This window comes from Tachypleus tridentatus, chromosome 13 (genome assembly GCF_004210375.1).
Source record: "Tachypleus tridentatus isolate NWPU-2018 chromosome 13, ASM421037v1, whole genome shotgun sequence".
Lineage (NCBI taxonomy): Eukaryota > Metazoa > Arthropoda > Merostomata > Xiphosura > Limulidae > Tachypleus > Tachypleus tridentatus.
The window spans coordinates 23053041-23077050 of NC_134837.1; the positions used below are offsets into that span (position 1 = coordinate 23053041).

At 32.6% G+C, this 24010-nt stretch overlaps 2 protein-coding genes and 1 long non-coding RNA gene across 4 annotated transcripts in view; 2 read left to right on the forward strand and 1 right to left on the reverse strand.

Annotated features, from left to right (window-relative positions):
- ksh (transmembrane protein 167A-like protein ksh) overlaps window positions 1–2251 on the forward strand; it is a 24835-nt gene extending 22584 nt beyond the window's left edge. Inside the window, exon 4 of the mRNA XM_076475726.1 lies at window positions 1778–2251. Coding sequence (XP_076331841.1) covers window positions 1778–1845 — 68 coding nt within the window. The 3' untranslated portion in view covers window positions 1846–2251. The remainder of the gene's footprint in view (window positions 1–1777) is intronic.
- The window catches only part of LOC143236973 (uncharacterized), a 41152-nt gene continuing 18123 nt past the window's right edge, over window positions 982–24010 (reverse strand). For both annotated transcript variants that reach the window (XM_076475724.1, XM_076475725.1), the window contains 3 exons: window positions 21903–21974; window positions 7585–7755; window positions 982–4775 (listed from right to left, as the gene is read on the reverse strand). In XM_076475724.1, the coding sequence (XP_076331839.1) occupies window positions 2887–4775; window positions 7585–7755; window positions 21903–21974 (2132 nt within the window). In that variant the 3' untranslated portion in view covers window positions 982–2886. The remainder of the gene's footprint in view (window positions 4776–7584; window positions 7756–21902; window positions 21975–24010) is intronic.
- On the forward strand, window positions 4620–22246 carry LOC143236976 (uncharacterized). The gene is made up of 3 exons (XR_013019826.1): window positions 4620–4744; window positions 21251–21325; window positions 22114–22246. It is a non-coding gene; the product is annotated as an uncharacterized LOC143236976 (long non-coding RNA).

Consider the following 24010-nt stretch of genomic DNA (forward strand, 5'->3'; position numbering starts at 1 on the left):
GTTCAAATGCACATTTCATACTCTACTTAGAAACTCACCATAACTGTTTGGATTCTTAGTAACTGCAATGAATCCTGTTTGGTTAATGAAGTACATGGTAATACATTCTATGGACAGTTCTTGGTATAGATAATAATGAGAAAGTCAGTAGTTTCTATTCTGGAACTGAGTGTCAGATTTAGTTAAGGAATGGCTTGGTTGTGGGCTGACTCTTCTGCACCTCCATATATGCAAGATATTAAGGGCTGTATAATACAAGTTGCCTGTTCTAAATTTTTAGGGACATGCATGTAGCTTAATTTTCACACATTTCAAGTCTTAAATGTTTCACTTGTCTGTATTCTGGCTAAGTCAACACATTTTAGAGCTCATACTTGAACAACTACGAAGTAAAATTGATTGGCTGACACATACTATTTTTCAAGTATATGATTGCTTCTTTACCAATGTCTGAGAAAAACTGTTTTTAGAGGTTGTTCTGATGTTGCCAGTATACTTAAGTCATTGCACCTTGGTAAAGGAGGATGCTTTTTCTGCTTTGCATTTTATGAAGTTTGTTTATCCAGAACCTAGGAATTTTGAAGTATTTGATTCTAAAACTATTAATTGTACAAATTTAACATAAAACTTCTCATGTGGAAAGTCAGAAAATAAAAAATTACAAGTCTTATTTGTGAATGTAAAGTTTTGCAAGGACACTTATTTCAAGCAAAGTGAAAGTTTTTAAAAGTGCTGCAAGACGTATTAGTTTAAAAAAGTTATATTATAGCAAAACATTGCAAACTGTCCTAAAATCTACACATACACACATTTCATTTTTGATTAGGTAATTATTAACTTCTGATCAAAGCATACTACCTCCACTGGTCAGAACTAAAAACAGTAAGTAATGTAGTTTGTTTAGTATACTGGTCTAAACAGAAGTATGAAATATTATTTAACAAGAACTTGTGATGGTTAGAAGACATTGATTCACCAGTCAGGTAGCCTCACTTTTATTTCATTTTGAGCTGTAAGTTTAATATGTACATGTGAGATTCTGCCAGCATACAATATTTTGATGAGATCTAAATCCATATAGTAAACTAATAACAAAAATAATCTTCATAATAAAACATGCTATAAGTAGAGAATAATAATAATAAATACATATTAAATGTTTAACTTAATGAAAATGTAACCTCATTCACAAAGACTTGTGAACTAGTTATTTGATTCACCTACTTTTGTTGTTCCTTAGAAAGCCACAGTTAAAACACATTTAACATTGTTGCTGGAACTTGTATTGTTAGCCTTCGAAACTGAAATATGGATCAGTTTAATAAATTTTGTAATAGCACAAATTTGTGATTATTGGTTCTGAAAGACAAGTAATTTCAATTACGGTAAGAGTTTGTATTCTAGATTTTGTAACTTGACAGTAATCGTAAAGTTTGTTAATAGAATTTAAACCTTCCAAAATTATGAAAATAAACATTTTTTTATTACTGTATTATAAAAAGTTTGTAATCATTTTTGTATAACTCCATTATAATTTGTCACTTTTATTTTGTAATATTTATGATACAGAATGATAGTATATTTTTCTGGGAGAAATGTAGAACATGTGCAAAATAGTGTACTGTCTTCAGGCTTAAATACTCTGGAATAGTACTTTTTATCAGGATACAAAAATGTATTATTTTGCCTAAGATTCAGGAATATGGTGCTATTTTTCATATTAATGTGACATTAGTTCTGATTTTGTTTAAAAAATTATATATTTTATTTCTCACAGGAGAAAGAAAAAGTCCATGGGTGGCCGTTTGTTGTATTGCTATGGCTGTTAGTACATTATTTTGGTAGGATGTACTTGCAATGATTCAGAAACAAAATCAATGTTTGGAAGAGTAATACGCCATTGTTTAAAACATTATTGTGCTTAACTAATCAGCACAAAATGCATGAAATCTTGAAAGTATGTGACTCGTGTTACTTTCTGTAGGGAATGTTTCTTTTCCTACTAGTTATATTTGATTCACTGTACACATCTTATTAATGCAGTATCAAGTTATCTCTATTTCCATTACTTGCTATCTAAAAATTTCATATTCACTGTATTGTCATTGTGTTATACAAATATACATGTAAGTTTATTTGCATAAATAAAGGTATTCATAAAAATACTTAATGTACCTCCAAACATTCACTAACTGATTTTTTCAAATAAAATTTTTTTTAATAAAGCTTATCTTTATTAAAATTGTATACACTTCGTAAGTGGTGCTTTATTCTGTTATCAAAGTAGAAGAAAAATACCTATTTGTACTATTAATTGACAAATTATGTATGTGATATTACACAATTTTTGTGGAAATACGGCTTTAAGAAAATTAGTTTTCACTTTACCTATTTTTATATAAAATGTGATGGACAGATTGTTTCCCACTGTAAAATTAAACAAAAGCTGGTGAATGGTTTGATATGTAAAACACATAGTGACTAGGATTATTTGCAGGGTTGTATGTAAGACAAATTCAAATAGAACATGGTACATTTCTGTGGGGTGAGGGTACTCAGATCTCCTAGAAAAGTGATTGTAAAAAAGTTTAAACTTAATGAAAGATGTTACCACAACATATGAAATATGCTATCTAGCACCTTAAGATTTCCTAATTAATGTTGTTAAAAACCAAGGTATAACAAAGAGTCTTTCTGATCTCAAACTGTAATACTGCAGTACACTGGAGAAAGTTGCTGAAAACACTTTTGAACTATTTAATTTGTACATAAATATTTGCATTTTTCAAAAATTGAAATTATGCATATTAAGTAACTTAAAATGAACAAAATAATGTTTATTAATATCTACATGGAAATATACACTAGTCTTTTGATGTAATTAGTTTACTGAAGTAATCTCTTAGAACTTCTGGCATGTTTCAAAAGTAATTTGTTTTGAGGAGACATTCTAATAGCATTATCAATTAAGGAGTCATTAGTTTTTAACTTTGAGGTGGAAAGTTCTCTCTTTTGAGGTGTATGCAACGAAAGTTTTTTAAGACTCGCAGAAGGAGAAAACCCTTTTATGGCTTCTGTACTAGAGTCTTGTAATGTCAAGAAAGAATGCCCAAGATGACAATGTTCTAATACTTTTGAGGATTGGTAACTGAAAGAATTTGAAAATGGGTCACTTCTCACAGATGAATTGCTTTTTAATAACATGCTATTTGATATATTATTTTTTAGAGCTAGACTTCTGTTTCTATTTATCATATTGGGAATTTTACTACTGATTTCTATACATTCTGCTGTTTTCTGAGAATCACTGTTGATCTCCCTGGAATGTAAAGAATGAATTAATCCACTTTCATCTAAACTCCTGAATTTGTGAAAAAGACCTATTTTCACTTGATGTTTGTTAAACATTTTATAACTTTCTGTAACACTTGGTAATGGCTTTGATTGTGTTTTTCCTCTGTCTTTCTGTAATGACTTCAAAGTATCAAACCCACTGGACTTGCCAGTTAAAACTGGTGAAAAGTCACATTGCACTATATCACATGAAGATAAGATATGATTTTCTTTACTATTCTTTGTTTCATTAGGAATAAATTTAACACAACTCTCTGAATCTTTCAGTAGATTCCTTCCATAGTGTGGTAAAAAACTACAAGATGTGAATGTAACATCATGATTAGGAATTGTTTCTGTTGCACTATCATAGCTCTGACTTAAATTGTTAGATGCTTTAACAGAACACTCATTCACTGGAAAGTGTTTAGTAAGCACATCTTCAACTAAATCAAGTTTGATTTGAGAATCTAATTCTGTATTATTATCACCATTCTGACTTCCAATCAACTGAGTATCTGGAGATTCTAATACTTTGGATCTTCTGATGGGATATTGTTTTTCGCACAAGTCATTTTCTACTTTGGCCTTGAACTGTGAATGTGGATTTCCTTTCATACTTAAACTACTGAATGTCAGCAGATTTGAGCAATTAGACTTACTTTTTTCAAATAAATCTCTCGAATTTTTGTCATGAGGTGCTGCAGAATATTCCCACTGAATTTTCCTGTAGGAGCGAAGATGGTTAAATTGAGAAATATCATTATCTGAAAAACTAGTATTAAAAAAATTATCTCTGTAACTGGCCTCAAATTCTGTGTTGTTGTTATGTACTTTCTTTGAGAAAGATGATTCCAGTTCAAAAGGATCTGGCAGCCTTGAATGATCTATCAAAGTCCTTGAAACTGATGGACTTACTGGTGTATGTTCTGTGTCATAGCTATCTTGACTGCAAAGTGATAAGTCCTTTACCTTTCTCATTAACTTAGATTCATTAAGCTTGTATTCTTTATCTTGTTCAGAACCATTCTTTTCAGAACAAAATAGATTCTTGATATCACATAAAATATTTGGTTCTTCTACTGGTGTTTGTTTATGTGCACTGCCACAAATGATTGATAAACCATTTTCACTTTGTCTTTCTACTATTTTGTACTTATCCACTTCAGAAAATGTTGGTGTTTTTGTACTAGACAGCACATTAAACCCTGTGGTTGGTGACTTGCTGAAGCTATCATTATCTGCTGACAAGTAACCTTTCTTATCACTTCCTGAAAGGAATTCTTCCCAAGGTGGAAGTTCAATTTGATTTATAACTGTTTCCTTTATTGGTGTTTTCTGAAAATCAGCATTCAAAGCTTCTGATGAATTATTTACAGTTTTCTCTTTGTACACATCTGTTCCAGAAAAGGTCTGTTCTTTTGTGCTATCTTTTTTAAAATCTGAAAATAATAAAAAAAACATTGTGATATTGAATAGTTTGAAGCAATTAGCAGTGAATAAAAGTTATTAAACTACATAAAATTTTCAAAATTGCATATGCAAATATTCTTTTCTTGCCATTTAGCATCAACTTATTCTAGTTAGCACTGCTATATTCAACTATTTCACTTCCAGAATTCTTATCTAGGATTAGTAGTATGTATGTTTCCCAATAATATTAAAACAACTGTGTAGTTTACATATTATCTTCAAAAATACAGATTTTTAAAACTTAATATTAGGAAATCTCAAATGTGCATTTCCTGTACAATTCATTTTACCACTTATATTTATTAAGCCACATTCCTCACTAAAATTGTAGCAACTCATTCCATCAATTTTCTAGGATTAAAATTGTATTTTATTTTGAGCTCTCTCCAAAATTAGTAAAGTACTGATCTTTCAAAAGACAGGTACAAAACGCATTGTTATAATTAATAACACCTGACTGTATGCATGACCTCTTCAAGTATTTTAGCAGTGAAGATGTTTACCTTAAACCATTCTTTAGTTCTACAATTTTTAAAACTAATTATTATAATTAGATGGACTACAATGAATACTTAACCAGTTCATGGATTAATGTTGATACAAGACTGTTTCAACATACCTGCTAAACTACTCTACAGTTCAGGAGAGTGGTTGCTACAGCTAGTCTATCTGTGGTGTTGGATTTATCAATACATCAACAAAAATGTTTTAAAAAATAACATTTAAAAAATCATGTTTTAGTACTTCTAGTGGGTAGAGCATAGACAACCCATCAAATATGTGTGTGTGTTCAACAAACAAATATATATTGACAGTATTTTTATTCCTTTAATAACTGGATTAATTAGAAACACTAATTTCAGTTGGTTGACTATTTTTTGTGTGTTCTGATCCTAAATGGTTATGCTGAACAAATTTTAATTGAAATAATATTGAAAAATTCATAATTACAAAATTTAAATTAGTAGGTGAAAAGAGTAATCATTAGAAACACTAATTTCAGTTAGTCAGTTATTTTCATGACATTATTTGATGTAATTGCTGCTCATTGGAGTTTTTTTCTTCTATCAATTAAATTACCAAGTTGTAGTGATTGCTCTACTTTTGTTAACATTGTTTTATTTGTGGTTTTGAAATTCAGAAAATTAGTTTCAAAAGCTAAATTATATATAAAGACCAAAATAGTTTTGTGACACTTTAAAGATAAAATAAATGTATAAACGTGTGTACATAACTCGTAAGTGTGTAGCAATTTGATTTACAGTGATGTAAATTATCAGGTTCTTACATATGTATGGATGAGCAGGAATCTTTACGACAGATGTTTCGGACTTGCTGGCAATGATTTCGAAATAATATATTCAACACAGGTCATATGTATGTACAAATATTTGTTACAAAATTAATCACCACAGTTGTAACTAGAAATTTAAATAATCACCATCTGTCAAGAGTCCACAGAGGCTGGTTCAGTATTTCAGAACCCAACTGACATGATGAACCATTGTTCTCTACTCTGTTATCACAATACAGTTGGAGATAAGCTCACTTATATTACCCCTTGGATTGCCACAGGTGTATCCAGAACTTTACCTTTTACTTCAAATGTTCACATGGACTGATCTATTTTACTTTAGAACCCAAATGACAAGGCAAATTATTCTTCTCTACTCTGTTACATCTGTTATTATTACACTTTAAAATTTAACACTATACACACTTTATGGCTAAACTTACAAAGTCTAGATTTATTTGACGATATCCTTTACTAACTTTGTCTTACTTTCACTAGCACTAACTTACTTGCACCAACTTGGGTACCTAGAACTTTCTACAAACTAGAAGATGTAAGGATGTAATTACACTCATTTAAAACAAGAAGAAAAATTCAGAAGGTGTAAAGAGAATGACATCACTTCACAGCAACTGAACTACACAACAGGTGATTCATAAACAGCTACAAAAGCAAACATGGCATTACTCCTAAAAATAACTTACTCTAACGTTTTGTACTATACAAGTTGATAACATTCTTTTATTAAACCTAAAATGAATACTTGTGTATATCTAACATAAACATATTTAATTAAGTGTAAGTCATGTGGTTTACATGGATAAAAAATGTTTAGTTATAAATATGATTACAATTCATATTTATGAAAACTTAAGATATAAACAGTATCACTTGGTAGAACACCTACTTTACATTTAGTAGGATTGTTTTTATCTTGAAAATGTATTGTATTTCATACTGCTTCACCCACTTCCAATGTGGATATAAGGATATTAGCAACAGCTATTACATATATGGATTACAGTAGAAACCACAAACAGGATGGCTATTACCAAAACTTAACACATTCAACAGTATTGAAACAGCATTAACCATGAACAACAAACTACCTACAAAGAAAAGGCAATCTTATCTAAAAATTAAAAATGTTTTAATTTAAACTGCATTAGTGATTTGGTAGTTTCCATGTTACAATTATAAGTTAAAAGCCTCCTTTCTATCTTTGTAATTGTCATTTAATAGCTTTTCACACAAATTGAAAGTGGGCAGTGAATTATGTTGATACGATGTTAAATTGAACAGCTTTTATTTAATTAACTTTGTCTGCATTTTGTATTGTTCATATACTTTTGAAATATGTTCTACACATATACACCATATATTATCATATCCCTTAAAACCTTTATTTCATAAGATAATAGAAAACGTGTTAATTGTGAAAGAAAAAACTACTTATTAACTACATGTAAGAAACTACAACATACCTTTGTTACATATGATACTTTTAGATGATGCCAAACAAATGTTCGAAGTTAATCTTGCACTGGCTTTTCCCTTTGTCTTTTTATAATCATGTTTTCTTTTGGAATGCAAGTTTTTTGAAGAATTTTTTGTTTCAAATGCCAGAAGTTTCAACTCTTTGAAACAGAGCTTTTCTAGAAGATGATAAGAAATTAAAGATTCACTGTTTAATATATCCTGAGCTGCAGACAACATATACTTTTCTAGTGGATATGTTTACTAAAACATAACGTTTTCATTGTTTAATGAAAACTTCCAAAACTATTTCTGCAATTTACTCTTTTGTAATATTCCACAAATAAGACACGTATAACAAAATACAGAAACTCGCCTACGAATATTTCTTCAAAATAAATATTTCACATATCCTGTAATTTTTGAATGAGCAGTAAATGCAAGTATAGAAAATATTTAAATATTAAGCGATAATATAATGGCACATACAAGAGAAATAATAAGTTTGTTTTTTTTCCCTTGGCCTTTATTTATACAAAAAAAAAGGAACCTACTGTTTTATCATACATACTATAAGCGAGAAATATGATCACTTTTAATGAGTCAAGATCACAAAGCTATGCTGTTTGACTTTTCTTTCTGTTCCTTAGCTGCTGCTAGAATCAATTACAATGTACACACAAACACTTGCACGCACATAAACAGCAAGCTACTGCAGTATTACTGGAAAAACATGAACCAGATTTATCATCTCCCATTTTCAAACTTTCACACATTTAAGGAAAGACTTTATCAAATGTGTCTATATGCACAGTAGGATGCATGATGGAATTTATCAATTATTAACATCACTTTATTGATATAAGATACAATGAAGATTAGCACTAAGTACATGACTGAAGAAAAACAAAGAAATCAAGTTATTGTCAAAATAAAAGTTGTAACTAGAAGAGATAATTACTTGCTTTGTCTTTATTTATTGCTCTGTATTTTAAGAAAAATAAGTTTAATAATTTATTTCTAAATAGTAATAATCTGTATACATATATAATGTATAATAATTGAAATGTGACCGAATATTACAAAATACTAGTGTACTAAAACACGGCCAAGGCAGGGAAGACTAAAGGTCAGTTTTATATTATTGGATACTGTAACATGAGTGCACATGCATACAACAATGAAAGTTATGTAATGTTAGCTTGGCATGACTGGAAGGTCAACATTACAGAAATAATAAATATATATAGATATATAATGTTATGAAACATAAGCTACTTAGACTACACATTTGTATTTTCATGTTATAATATGTTATTGTTTTAGCAGCACAAAAAAGGCATAATTTATATTGTTTCCTGTTCTTTTTATGATGAGTCCAAGGTGTGTCAATTGACAGACCCCACAGAGTTATGGTATAGAAAGTAACATACAATATAATGTCTCACTGAAATGTTATTTGAAATGTATTTAGGTTTGAGAGATTACACAAATAATATTTGAGATTTTTAGGATGAAGAAGAGATTATTTTTATCATAACATGAAATCACTTTGCAATTGGATAAGTAACAAAACATGCCCAATATTTTAACAAACTTTAGGAAAATATTTCATTAAAAAATCTGGATTTTTGTGTAAAAAAAATTGTAATATTTTCTAAAAGTCTACCACATTTTGTGATGATACATTTGTTTTATCAAAAATTATAGTGCGAATACTTAATGTGTCTAAATGTGTAGACAAACTCTCGTATATTATACCAAGCCTGTTGTAAAAGGGTTAACACAAATTTTGTTTTCACTAATGGTGACATGCGAGATGTGATTGGAGTGAAACATCTTCAACTTTGTTTTGATTTTGTTGCTTTCAGCTTATAAGGTAGTTGTCTCTTCTGTTTGTTTGTTTTTCATTTTTTTAATTTCACACAAAGCTACACAAAGGCTATCTACACTATCTGTCCTTAGCTTAGCAGTGTAAGACTACAGGAAAAGCAGCTAGTCATCACTACCCATTGCCATCACTTGGGCTACTCTTTTACCAACAAATAGTGGGATTGAGTATCACATTATAATGCCCCCATGGCTGAAAAAGCAAGTATGTTTGGTGCTATGAGGATTCAAACCCGCGACCCCCAGATTACAAGTCAAACGCCTTAAGCCACCTGGCCATGCTGGGCCCTGTCTCTTCTGACTTTGATTTGGATATCAGCAATTTAAGGATCAACCTACTTTACAAATTGTAAGTCAATTTGTGAACCTTTTCAATGACTGAAGAAAGTCGAAACATTGTTTGCTCTTCTATGTAAAATATTTTCTCAATCCAAACAAGCCGTTTTTGCATATATAGTGTACTACATGATTATATCTTCAGTAGAAAGTCACAGTACCTCCTAGTGTGCACATGAAATTCTATGGTGTATCATAAACTAAATATTTTACTGCCATCTACTATCAGGATGAAATCAATACATGAAATGGTTTTTGTTTTGTTTTTCCAGAAAACAAGCTGTGTTTCTTTAAACAGTTACATGGCTCAAGATGCAACAACCATGATGCTGATCTGTAAATTTGGAAATTTAATGGTCCAGTTTACAACTACAAATGGTAATCAGAACAAATACACGATAGCCAAAACATCTGAGATCATTGGCTAATAATTCAGCAAGGAATATAGATCCAACATGACAAAAATTCAAAATATTTCTGATTAAACATGTTAGTGTGCACATGGAACTAGATGACCATTTTAGTCAAATATCTATAACCCTCTACCATATACAAACACATGGTGTGTCTGAAAAAAAACATTTAAAGTTCACACTTCTCTGGAACACCAGAGATATAACATGTAATTAGATATAGTAGAGGATGAAGATGGATTAACTATGCCTTTAGAAAGCTCTTGGGTATTTTAGTGACATTTTTCATGAAGATGACAGGTTTACCACGATTCTATGTTAATTTTAATTAAAGCAGGTGAATGCACTAAGATACATGGATGTCTTATCATTCCATGGGCATATTTATGTCTGGAAGTGTTGAAAAGAGTTCCATTTATACAGCACATTAAGCATGATTTATGGACATTGCAAGTTATAGTAGATTATGTAAGCAGACTTAAGACGACTTTTAAGCACTTGAAACTACTTTTGTAAACTTTCTACCATGCCATCTGGTTTGTGTAAGGCACTTGCCATTTGCAAGCAGCTCATGTAGCTTACATCAAAATAGAAATAGAAAAAATGCCAAATCAATGTTGAGAATGCCTTTATGTTTGGGAACACATTTCATTTGGTGACTAAAAACCCACACAATGATTTTCCATCAAATGAAGAAGACAAGCTTGAAACTGAAGCTGGTGAAAAGATTGACATTATGGGTAGAAGTCCATAATCGTCATACTGGATTTAGGGACAGTGGCCTTAATAAATTAGGTTGACTATCTCTGACAAAGAGATTCAATTTCATAAATTTCCTGCTGTACAAATGGTAGTGTATGGCAATTTTTTATGACAACTACACTACTGTCCATATTGACTAATCCTGAAATTTGTTTTAGATGGAATGAAGATGATGACCAAGCATCTTAGAGGCAAAGCCCCAAATAACTTTAGATGTTAGTATATCTGAAATTATATATTCCAGTAATTCTAAATAGTGATGGCAGTGATAGTAGAATTGAAACAGTATTATTGCACTTTCAGGATGGAGTATAACACGTAACTGTGTGCATTAATTGCTCATGGCTCCTAATTCTTTACTACAACTTGTAGTATTTTTCAAAAAGTACTTGTATGGAAAGATGATCAGAATTCAATTATTAGAGCCATGAATCACTGAAATAGCTTATGGTCTTTAAAAGATGAGAATGGATGACTAAATTCTGGTTAATGACATTACAGGAAGTATGACTGTCATAAATTATATACCAGGCCAGTAACATGGAAATGTGAATTGTTTCATTAACTGGTGAACGTGAAAGGATTCTTAAGGATCAAGGAGCTAATTTTAATAGTTTTTGCAGTTATGTAGGGTGTTGTGTGTGGCAAATAAGTGTGCCTAACTGTATCACCCATACTATGAAGAATATGTTTATGAAGTATTTTAGTCCTAAGTGTTCTGATAAGGATTACCATTTGTCAAATGTATCAATGATAAGTTGTGTTACACAACAGAGATCAAGTGTTTGCATGTCAAACTCAATGTTTACCAAGAGATACAACTCCCTGCATAAGCAGGTAAGTTACACATCAGCACTTAGATAAGATTACTTTCTGGTAAATGATACACACAGACAAAGTAATGAAGGTATAAAGGCAATGCATGGCTTTGGTACATGCAAGCAATAAAAGCACAATTTGGTTCCATGCAAGCTGGACTTTATCCCATTTTCAGACCATTCATCCATGGGCTGTAGTATTTTTATGATGGCACGTAATTTCACTGAACATGTTAATAACCTAAAGCCACACATCACTGATGAATCACTTATGCATTGGTTGGATCACAAATCAATAATGAAAATAGATGTGTTAAGAGACAGTGAGAACAGTGTTTGTTTTGTAGAATCTCAACTTAGTTAATGAGATGATGCTAAAAGTATTTATCCAACTAGGTAAGAGTCAGATGAGGAACCCCCAGTGAGTGAGAAGTATGACAACTATAACTGGCCAAGATGCTTACAATGATCTGCAATTAGGATAGTCATCTGAGCAAACAAGTAATAATTGAAAGGAAGTAGCATTGCTTAGTTTTTAAGCCATCAAGTGGTGTTTACAATAAAGTGTATACAAGACAATGGGTGATAGCCATTTGATTATTAAACAGTCAACATAATTGACATCAGTAGATGTTATGCATAGGAAATAACAATTTATTAACTGGAGATGTTTTCCAGTAACTTAAAAACACTTTTAAGCAAAGAGAGCATTTGCATTCACTGTTTAACAAGCTCTCGAGTATTGTCACACAGAATGTTTCTAGGACATTGTGTGACAGCCAAATTATTATTAAAAAATAACAACAGCTTATGTTAGTAAACATAATCCATAGAACATTACAGTTCGTATAGCATGAGATGTTTGCTTGGACAACATGGTGTTACCCAAATGTGAATAGGTGTTTGTGAAAAAATATCTTTTTTTTACATGATAAAAACTAAAAATAATAAAAACTTGCTACCTTCACTGATAGGTTACAAAATTAATTTGCTAGCTTACACTACATTAAGAGAAAGCACAGTGTTACTGTTTGTTGTTTATGAGTCAAAGCAACAGAAAGAATAGCATCCCCAATTATTTCAATGATTTTTTATCTGATATGCTCAACTTCATAAAATTTATATATGTAACACATTAATAGTTTTTGCTGAATATTTTCTTAGCATTTAATTTTCTGCACAACTTTTAGGTTGAACACAAACTTGTATGAACAGTACTTATATGGGTTGAGGGTATAAATAACACCCAGTGGAACTGCTCTGAAGCTCCTTCAAATTTTTTGTGTGAGGAATTGAAGTAAATGAAGGTAGGATGTTCATATTAAAACACTATCATAATCAGAAGAAAGTAGATGGTACCTGTGCAGTGGCTAGCCTGATTTCAACTATGTGTGTAGCACACAACATTAGCAGTTTTACCCCTTCTTTACTTCACATTTAGGGATTTTTATGCGATCAGACTGTTAAAACAGAAGCTAGGAAATTATCATCTTTGTACACAAGATGGATCATAAAAAAACAAGCAGATAGAAATGTTGTGGTCTAACCATTGAACCTTACAATGAAGCATTTGCTACAGACATTATGATTCAGGGCTATGGTGAAAATGTGCAATTACCAAATGCAGGATTGCTGTTCTATACATCAGCAAATCACGTGGCAACAACAGCCAATATAAAGTTGCAATGAAAGAGAGCTGTATTTCAACATTGGTTTCCATCCGATAACTGTTTGATGCAACCAAAAATTAATTACTGATAGGAAGGATATTCAACAGTCTCTTCTGAGATAAAATATTCATATGTTTTGATCAAACAGATGTGTAAAGGCTGAGTATACAGAATTTCCAAGATGAGGATAACCCTCATACTTCATGACACTGAAAAACAAAGGAATATGGATCAACTTAGGATACAAGGTCCATCCAAAAAATATCTGCAATAGCTTGCAGCCCTATTTGTGGAAAGTAAGTTATGGTACATTGAAACAGATGAAAATCCAGAAACACAATGGCTGATGTCAAAAGAATTCCATATACCTCAAGCAACAGATCACAAAATTGTCCAAAAGGATCTCTCCTCTAAAGTGACAGAAGTTAATATTTTCCTTACCTGAAAATGTATTTCCGACATATATTTATGTCTCTACACCACTAAGACCCATTACCTTGTGTGCAACTGCAATGGTATTTCCTGCTTATGTCAAAAGCCCTGAAAAACTCCCACTCCTACACGTGTCTGTGTATTGCATTACCATATGTTATTGTAATAATGTTGTAGAACTCCATCACTAGGAAGGTAACACAACCTCTATGTATGTGATGTCCATGAACACTAACATACAGTCAGAGGCTCATTTTTCATAAGGCCAAAAAAATGCACTAGAAATGGGAAAGTTGTGCAGAAAGGTAGTTATCTATCATAAGTACATTTTTAGGTAAGAAAAATCTTATCTTCAGAAATGCTACCATGTCTTTTCACCATTAAGAGCTAGAATCACACACTGAAAATGGTGGAGGACCAACTACAGAGATGAGCTCTTTTCTGAAAAGGGAAAGTCCATAGAATGTGACTTGCTTTAAATCAGATATCACTATGTATAGCAGCATCTAGTAAGAAACTGCATCCTTTTCAAGCAGGAAATACTCTTCAACAAACCTGTTTTTGCTTTAATTGGTTCACTGATATATTTCACATGCACAACAGAGATTTACAATGGCAGATACTGGGAAAAAAATTCAGTGCTTATGGTAATGTGTCACAAAGATGAGAGATATATTCAAGTGCAGAGTGTAACCATAGTTTAAAGATCTTCCATCTTCGTGAGACACTTACAATGACAGGTGGACAGTTGAGGAAATTTAACTATAGTGTTACGACAAATATCAGTCCCACCTGACTGGACAGATCCTCCATAAACTGCTTGAGAAATATTTTAATAGAATATCTTATACTATACTTTCAAGAAACACACCAGCCCTGCATCTTAAACAAGGGACGACCCCAATCAAACTCTTATCGAGTCAAGGCAAGATTATGTAAGGAACATTAAATATCGACTTCCAAAATGGGTAATTATGGATTCTCCCATGCTCCTCTAGCAAAACAATGTGGAGAAGGATATGTAGAAGAGACAAAATTAGTTAGTGTGTGAGGACCACTGTCATCAAGCATGATCATTTGGAATTGGGTATCCACTGAAGGGCAGTGTAATTTGTTACTAGGAATCCAAACAGCAAGTATGAGCAAAGTTGAAGAGCAAAATCATACTTGGTACTGTTTTTGTTTTTTTGAAGAAGTCTTTTCAAGCAGACTTACATCTCAATGGTGGGCAAAGAGCACAGTGCCAGACTGGTTTAAAAATTTGTGTTTCTGTCACTTGATGTGTATTTAATGTAAGTTTTCACTGTGAGGCAATACTAGCTGTTTAACAGGTTCTGATGGCACTAAGCATAGGGAATGTAAGTTGTAAATCCTCATTTAGCATTCATTGTGATGAGTCTTGTCTACTTCTGTTGTTGTTTTTTAAGGAACTTGTAATTTACTGGAATATGTACAAAAATCATAGTACACATTTAAAGGTATCATAAGACAATTGAATGACATGAAGGTGACTGAAAAACATAATAGGAAAAATTCACAGCATTAGTGCCTCTGACTAGACTGGAGAATGGTGAATGAAAGGAGGTGAAAAACTGATGTATATGATGTCACCTACTAAGGAAAGTAATGTGAGATAAGCAAAAAGTGACAAAAAGAGGCAAGTTATATGTTGAATCCACTAAGAGTAGACACAAAAGAATGTATGTTCAGACTTACTCAAAGAAAAATATATGAAATAAATGAGCTGATAAATTCAATCATTTAACCAGAAGATGGAAATCTGTCATGATTAGAAAAAGATGATGGCAGTTTCCATGAAAATGGGAAATTTGAATAAGAATAGTGATCATACAGTGAGAAAAGACAGGAGACATAGATGATAGAAAATGCCTGATAGCCCTCTCTCAGGTAGCCCAGATCTTCAGAAAAAAAGAAAGATTTAGATATAGCATCAGCCAGTCTCTAGGACAGAGCATGGGAAACACTGAAGAAACAAATGATGAAAAGCAAGGAGAAGAAATGTTCTGTGAGAAACAAATGATATAAAGAAAAAGAGATAAAAGGCTCGAAGAGGCACGTAAGAACCTAAAGAGTCACACAAATGTCCCAATCAGGAAAAGGACTGGATGAGAAGGCAATGGACAAAGAAGACCTGAAAGAGGTCTGTGAGAACAGCCAAAAGGAAGTGATTATCACATGATCAGAGATGAAAGGTCATGAAAACTTCACCCAGCAACCTGCTGAGTACAAGACAGGGAAACCCTCACTGAAAAGCCAGATAAAGAAAAAAAGTAGGATGACAAAACTGAATAAAGCGCCAAAGAGATCAGCAGCAGTGAACAGCTCATTTACAATGATAGAGCACTTGAGTATATGGGATACAAAAATGAGAGAGAAAAACAGGATACTCCATGAAGTACAATCCAACAGAGGACTAAAGGCTATAAGGGCCATTTTGGGGGATGGATCCTCTCAAGGCAGGAGAAACAATCAATCACCATGTACAAACCCAATATCCAAGGAAAATGCCATCTCATATAGGGAATATGACAATTATAGGCTTTACAAAGGAAGCCCAGAGTGAGAAAGCACAGGTCCCAAGAGCAGATATCTCTGTGAAAATTGACTGAAGTAATGCCCATAAAATTGTAGAAGTGGGTTATTACAAGATCACTAGACACTGATCAAAGAAAAAGACATGCCTGATAAGCTGCAGCCATCAACAGAAGTTGATATGCAGATAACTTCCCCTTCGTAGATCTGCCTTTTGTAGAAAGTGTTGAATTGAGAACAATATCCAAACCAGAAAGAGTAACATCAGCGTAATGATTCAAGTCAGGCCAAGGGTGGATGTGGTATACTCCCAGTTGTGTTGAAACTGCTGAGCCATAATAACAGATAAATATAGAGAAACAAAGGCAAATAACACTATGTAACAAAAGTTTTACTTTTTCTTGTTCCTGGGCAGAAAGGTTATTTCCCAATTGCTTATGTCTAAAGTAAATGGAGAAAACCTATTTTTCCCTTCAAACTTTGCTTTTGTGACTTGGGTAATGAAATTTTCAAATTTACCCATTTTCTAGAACATTCCAGGTAGATTCAGTGCTAAGCAGCTGAGAGAGAATTTTCTCAGACTTACAAGAATTTTCTGGAACTTTCCATAGTAATACATATACTATGGAAGTATATGTATTAAACTTTAGTTTAATTTTAGTTTTAGCTGCAAGCATTCTCTAGACACATTCTGCTATGTATGCGGCCCATTTATCAAGACAAGAGCAAAAAGTACTCTGTGACAGCATCTGCTAAAATGTGTGAAGCCTACAAGGCATATTTCAGCATGCCTGTCGAGGATCAAGACAAACCCTGGGCACCTCATTTTACTTGTGAGCAATGCAACAAAAATTTTGGAAGGTAAGACGGACAATTTTTGCTTGCTTGATTAGTAATATTATATATTATACAAATTTTAGACCTTTTGAAATTTAAATATCTTTTAATCTTTTTTAATTTCCAATAGTACATAAAAAATATCACATAAAATATTTTGCATGAACCTCTCACACATTATTTGTGGATGAAATGAATTTATTCTTCATAATAACAATTTTATTTTGCTCTTTTGCAGGATGGTACAGAAGGGAAAAAGAGAGCCATGAAGTTTGCTATTCCAAGAATTTTGTATGACCCACTGACCACTCAAGCAATTGCTACTTCTACATAGTGGACCCTTCCAAATGTCAGGCTGGCAAGAAAGCATTTGCTGTCATGTATCCAGACCTTCTATCATCCATCGCCCCAGTGCCACACTGCCCTGAGCTCCCTCTACCCATTCTGCCAGAGAAGAGAGCAGTAAATCAGATAAGGAGGTAGACGTTGATGATCCAGATTACAATTTCAGAGGTGCAGCTGGTGAGAAAAACCCATACTACCCCAACCAAAGAGACCTCAATGACTTGATCAGAGATCTTGGTCTAACAAAGTTGAATGCCGAGATTTTGACATCTAAGCTCAAGGAGTAAGATTTGTTAGATGAAAGTGTGCAAGTTGCAAGTCAGAGGAAATGTCACCGCCATTTTTCAAGCTTCTTCACTCATCTGCCACAATGTATCTGGTCTGTGCAAGGCAATTGCAATTGCCTGTAAACCGAACGAGTGGCACCTCTTTGTTGATAGCTCATTGAGAAGCCTCAAAGCAGTGCTGCTCCATAATGGGAATAAATATCTGTCTCTTCCTCTAGCTCATATGGTACACCTCAAAGAGGAATAAAACAGCATCAAGGCCTTGCTAGAAGCCTTGAAATATGATAAGTATGGCTGGGGACTTCAAAATGGTGGCATTCCTGATGAGTCTCTAAAGAGGCTTTACCAAGTTTCCCTGTTATCTTTGCCTTTGGGACAGCAGGGACACCTCAGCACACTACAACATGAAGCACTGGCCACAACGGACGAAGTTCTCTGTGGAGAGGCATGATGTTAAGTGTGAGCCATAGTGGACCTCCAGAAGGTGTTGTTCCCACCATTGCACATAAAATTGGGTCTCATGAGACAATTTGTCACAGCTCTTGATAAGGTCTCTGCAGCTTTCAAGTACCTTTGAGACTTCTTCCCTAAGCTGCCTGAGGCAAAGGTCAAAACTGGTGTGTCTTTGCTGGACCACAAATAAAGAAGATCTTGGAGTAAAAAAAATTCCCCAAGGAGCTCAGTAGGAAGGTAAAAAAAATCTTGAGGCAGCTTTGTCGCAGTGGCTTGGGGCTTCTTGAGCAATCACAAGGCTGAAAATTATGTGGAACTGGTTGAAGCTCTGGTGAAGAACTTTGGTAAAATGGGTGGCAGGATGTCCTCAGAGGAGCAAGACGAGTGCTTCCACCAAGAAATACTGGACTTGAATGCTGCTACCAAGGAGCGTATAATGAAAACATGATGGAAGACTATGTTTGGGGGTTGATATGTGAAAGTAATTTACATTACAGTCACAAATCTCAAAAAAACTACTCACTTCTAAACATTTTTGTTCGTTTTTGTATAACTTTAGTATAAAAACATGTAAATCTTGATTCATATGTTGCTTTATCCAGACCTTATGTCAAAGAAAATGTGCAAATTTAGCCATTTTTGCATAGAAAATAGACTAATTTCAAAATTTCATTATTCAGGTCACAAAAGCAAAGTTTGAAGGGGATAATGGCAATTTTTTGTACTTTTACAACATAAGCAATTAAGAAATAACACATACCATCCAGGAACAAAACTTGTGTTACATAGTGTAATGGATTGCAGAAGTTCTAGAGAAGCATGGGTTTTCAAATGTAAATATTTGTTCGATTCACTGATTCACCAACTAGAAGTTTCTTTCAACAGGACTGTTGAAACAAACATTATAAAACCTTCATCTTCACTAGAAGAATTATTAGAAAGCAAGCAGAGAAGAGTGGTATATTTTGGTAATGACAGCTTTACGAGAACAATGTCTGTAATGGAAACTATGGCACAGGAATATTTTCAAGATAGAGTACGACTGATTTAAACAACATAAACTAACAATCTGATAGAATGATAAAAAATTGTTTTAAGCCTGTTGATACACATTTGGTCAAACTGGCCAAGTCTGTGACACTGACCTAGCTTTTTCAGTTTCTATACTATAACTTCTAATATTTTATCTGTATCTTCAAGAAATTCCACAAACTTTCAATAAGAATTAAGTTGCTTGTAGACGAAATGTCAAGATTTTTAATCAAGTATTTTCACTAAAATCGTTTTCATTTTTCCTATGAATATAAGCAGTCAAAGTGTTGACTTCTCTGAGTGCAAAGTCATTTTCATATTAAAATCAAAATCTTCATCTGAAAATTGTCAAATTTCATTTGCATAATCCTTAAAACCTCCTAAATAATTTTCAGGTGTTATTCAGTAAAACTTTATATTTTATCTGTTATTTTCTCTACCTTAATTCTATACAAAATTGACCAACCTTGCAACCATCTTAAAAAAAATCTCAAAACTAAATTAGCCTTATTTATATCTAAAATAATTTAAATTGTAACATGAAACTACATTTGTTTATCCTAAATAGCTTTAAACCCTTAACAGTGTACATCTATTTATACTTTAGTTTTTTTGCCATTTGAACCACATCCAGATAATAATAGTTACACAAGTTGTAATCACTTGACAAACATGTAGCTCATGTTACCCAATCATATTATGTAATGCATGGGCTATTGCAAGTTGCTTACACGTGTACTCGTGAAAATGTTTTCTTTATTTTACATGTAACCTTATCTAATCTCTAGTTTTCACATTTTAATTACTTATATAATATTAAATAAAAAAATTCAAATGAAGAAAATGAAATATAGTACTTGTGTGGGTCTTTGTTTTTTGCCCTTGACTATCAAGGAAACTTAACCCTACATTTTATACTCATAGTATCACTAAACTAAACAATTCTTACTCAATTTAATAATTCACCAAATAACACAGAATAATAACAAGACAAAAAAACGTCTATAACTATCACAACTGTTCTGGCTTTCTTAACTATGTGACAAAATCCTTTAAAAATTCAGCTTAATTGATCAATGTTTCCCAGGGAATAAAGTTTGAACTGTAAACAAAATAGACAAGACTGAAGGGTATATATAAACATTAAATTGTGCTTCAGTAATAACAATAATATAATGAGTAATTTATATTAAATTTCATACTTCTCAGACAGGTGATGAATAAATTACAGAAATGAAGATACTTAGAGAGAAAATATCACAATTTTCATACTAGGAGAAATTGAGGGTTTTTTAAAATACTGCTTTATAAACCTAAGTTCTGAAGGCTTGTATAATATCAAAATTTTGATTTTTAGCTATGTTTCAACACCAAGTTTATTTGTATATTATGACAATAAATTATTTTAATTAAATTGTGAATGCAACTCAGTAAATGCTTATGGAATGTTTGTATTAAAAGAGTTAATATAATAAACTCAATCTTCTGAACAAGTAAACAAATTTAAGGTTACGGGCACCAAAGAGCAATGTACTATCTAGGACAATGTTGTATGAATAAGGGTCAAAAGGGTCAAAGTTTAAACAATTCGAAGCTACAGAATACAAATAAAAGAGGGGCACTTCACAAGCTGTGTTTTAGAACATATATTTAATTTCAGTTGTCCTTGTATCATAACATGATTTTTCTTCACCTACATTTCAATATTATTTCCACACTCAGCCCTCTCTTTAGCCTTGTCTTCAATATCATCAGAGTCATTTTAAACTAATAGGGCAATTTTTCAGCAAATTGTGACCCTTAAAAGATAGACTCTATTTAAAAATATCCTTTTCCACATTTCTAGAATACACAAACCAGTGTGCACTGGAGGATCATGCAGTTATTGCAGAGGATGAAAGACAGTTAAGAACGGCAAAAGGTACTTTCTCAAAATATACTTTCAATACGTCAGAAGAGACAAACTCTCCAAGTTTTCAACATTTACATACAAACTACTTTTTCTCACCAATATCAAGTATAGCTTCTGCAGTCTTCCAGTAATAATAACACCATTAAACTATTTTACATTCTTTCCTTTATAGAACACTCTCCATATATATACAATGATGTCACTTGCATTTAATCCTTCAATTCTGTAAGAGTATGTGTTGTATGGAAGTGTCAAGATTAAAATTTCTGTTAATAAAATATTTTATAACCACTTAACATACATAAACTAAAACAAATTTCATTACGAACTACTTAGAAATTATTTTTCTATCAATATGATTCAAACTTTCTTTCATAAATAATTTCAAATGTAGAAAAATACTTTTAAATTTCTTGTTATCTCTATAATTTCAAATAATTTAAGCCCAATTGCAAGTGTTCAGCGATTGCAGAACAGTTTGGAAAATGTGTGCTTAGAAAAAAAGAAAGTTTTTTTTGGTTTTTCTGAAAGCTTTTTAAGAAATACATAAAGTAATTTCATAATATATGAAACAGAAAGTACCTACCTTCTGGTGTTTTCTCATATCTTGTACTACTTATAAATCCCAGTCTTCCATCTTCTATCTGTCTTACAAATCCTGGAAAAATTAATTCAGTTTTATCATGTGCTTCCAAGCTAAATAAATACAGCAAACGAATTCAGCTTTATCTTATACATTCTAATTAAAAAGTTGTGACCATAAGTGAATTTGCTACCTGTGCTCATTTTATTTTCAGTACCTGCTTTTGTGGTTACTTGATACTGTTCTGATGGATATTGGACTTCTGAACACCACATGGACTTTCATTTATGATCAAGACAAGTTTGATTTTACGTCTATAAGAATATTGAGCATTTAATTATCAGTAGTTGTTTTCTACCAACTGTTGGAATCCAAGTTGAGAAAATAAAACAACAAAAAAACTGTAGTTAAATCCACTCTTTTCATCAGAATTTGATTTTTGTATCAGGATTGTTGATGAGGGGTAGGCCAAATAAAATACAATGTTAATCAAGCATTACAATATTTTTAATCATATTTCATGGCAAAAACAAAATACAAATATAAAATAACTGGTTAATCACAGTTACAATTAAATAAATTAATGTTATGGAAATAACTATCTAATCACAAATTATAATTTTCCTATACTGAAAATGTATTTTTAATAGGTTGTTACTTCTAACATTAATAGTTACTGTTATTCAGTGCTGCCCTCTATATGCAATATTTTTACTGTATGCCACAAGTCTTTCAACTCCCCTCCATTGGAACTGACTGATTCCAATGTATCTCTCATGCAAATGATTGTGCATCCTCTACCAATAACAGTACGACATATACTCATGACACGATTCCCTTTATTCACTTCAACTGAACTATCACTTTGAGCTTTGGCAGAAGATTGTTGCACCAGAAAGGATGAGAAGTGTGAGAGGAGATAAGTACCTATAAGAAATACAGCAAAATTATATCTTCCCATATGGTATGTTACCTCTACTCATATAAATAGAGACTGTTTTAAGGGAAAGAATGAAGTATCTATCAAAAGCATCAACAGGACACTCCATAAGAGGAGACAGTCAGATTCTGAGATCTGATGTGGTAGACTGCATCACTTCTGAACCAGGTATACTCTTACCCGATCCTAGAAAGATGTTACACATATTGGCAGAAAACATAATAGCATATCCAAGTGGAAAAGAATTAAGTTCAGATTGTGTGGTCCAAACCATATAATGTGTATGGAACTATATCCAATAAAATAAAAAAGTGTATAAATTAAAAGGATGTACTCTAGGTGTAGAGTGGCTAGGGCACAACGGACTGCACATGGTAAGTCAAATGTAGTCAAAACCCAGGCCACTGGGAACTAACGTCCATGTGAGGGTAGGATGATGATCATACCATCAATAAGTCAACTGTCAGGTACCAACATTCATGTGGGAGTAGGAAAGAGAATCACACCACTGACAAGTTGACTACAATCCAAAACTCAGATCCCCAAGTGGTGATATGTGCGTGGGGATAGGAAAAAGGATTATATTGGTGGCAAGCCAACTACAGTCCAAAACCCAGCCATCTGTTGGGGGTAGCAAAGGGAATCACACCATACTTACCTTAAATTCATGAGGAGAGAAGTAATTGAGGGCCCCTAGACCCATGAATAGGGCACATGTTAATATAAGAAATTGGTATATCAATCCAGGAGCATGACATCTGGTATTGAAAATATGTCTTCAAAATGTAAATAATCTCCCTCAAAACTGAAATTGACCAGAACCACCCCAAACAAAGTAACATCCTTGAAATAATAAAGATAAAGGGGAAGAATCATAATAATCTGCTGGTACCTCCACTATGACTCATAACACTGATGGAATAGCAAAAGTACAAATCAGGGAGGAATATAGTCATCTATAATAAATGTTTTAGGTTGATTGGTTCAACTCTAAATCTAAAACCTAGCCTCTGAAAACTGACATCCAAGTGGAGATAGAATGAGGGATCCCAATCAAATGGTTGAACTTCAATTTTGATAGCTCACTCACATCTATTTTTGTTTGATATTGGAGGATGTCATGTAATCTACACCAGCAGAACACTACTGCCCTACTCTCAACTGAATGGTT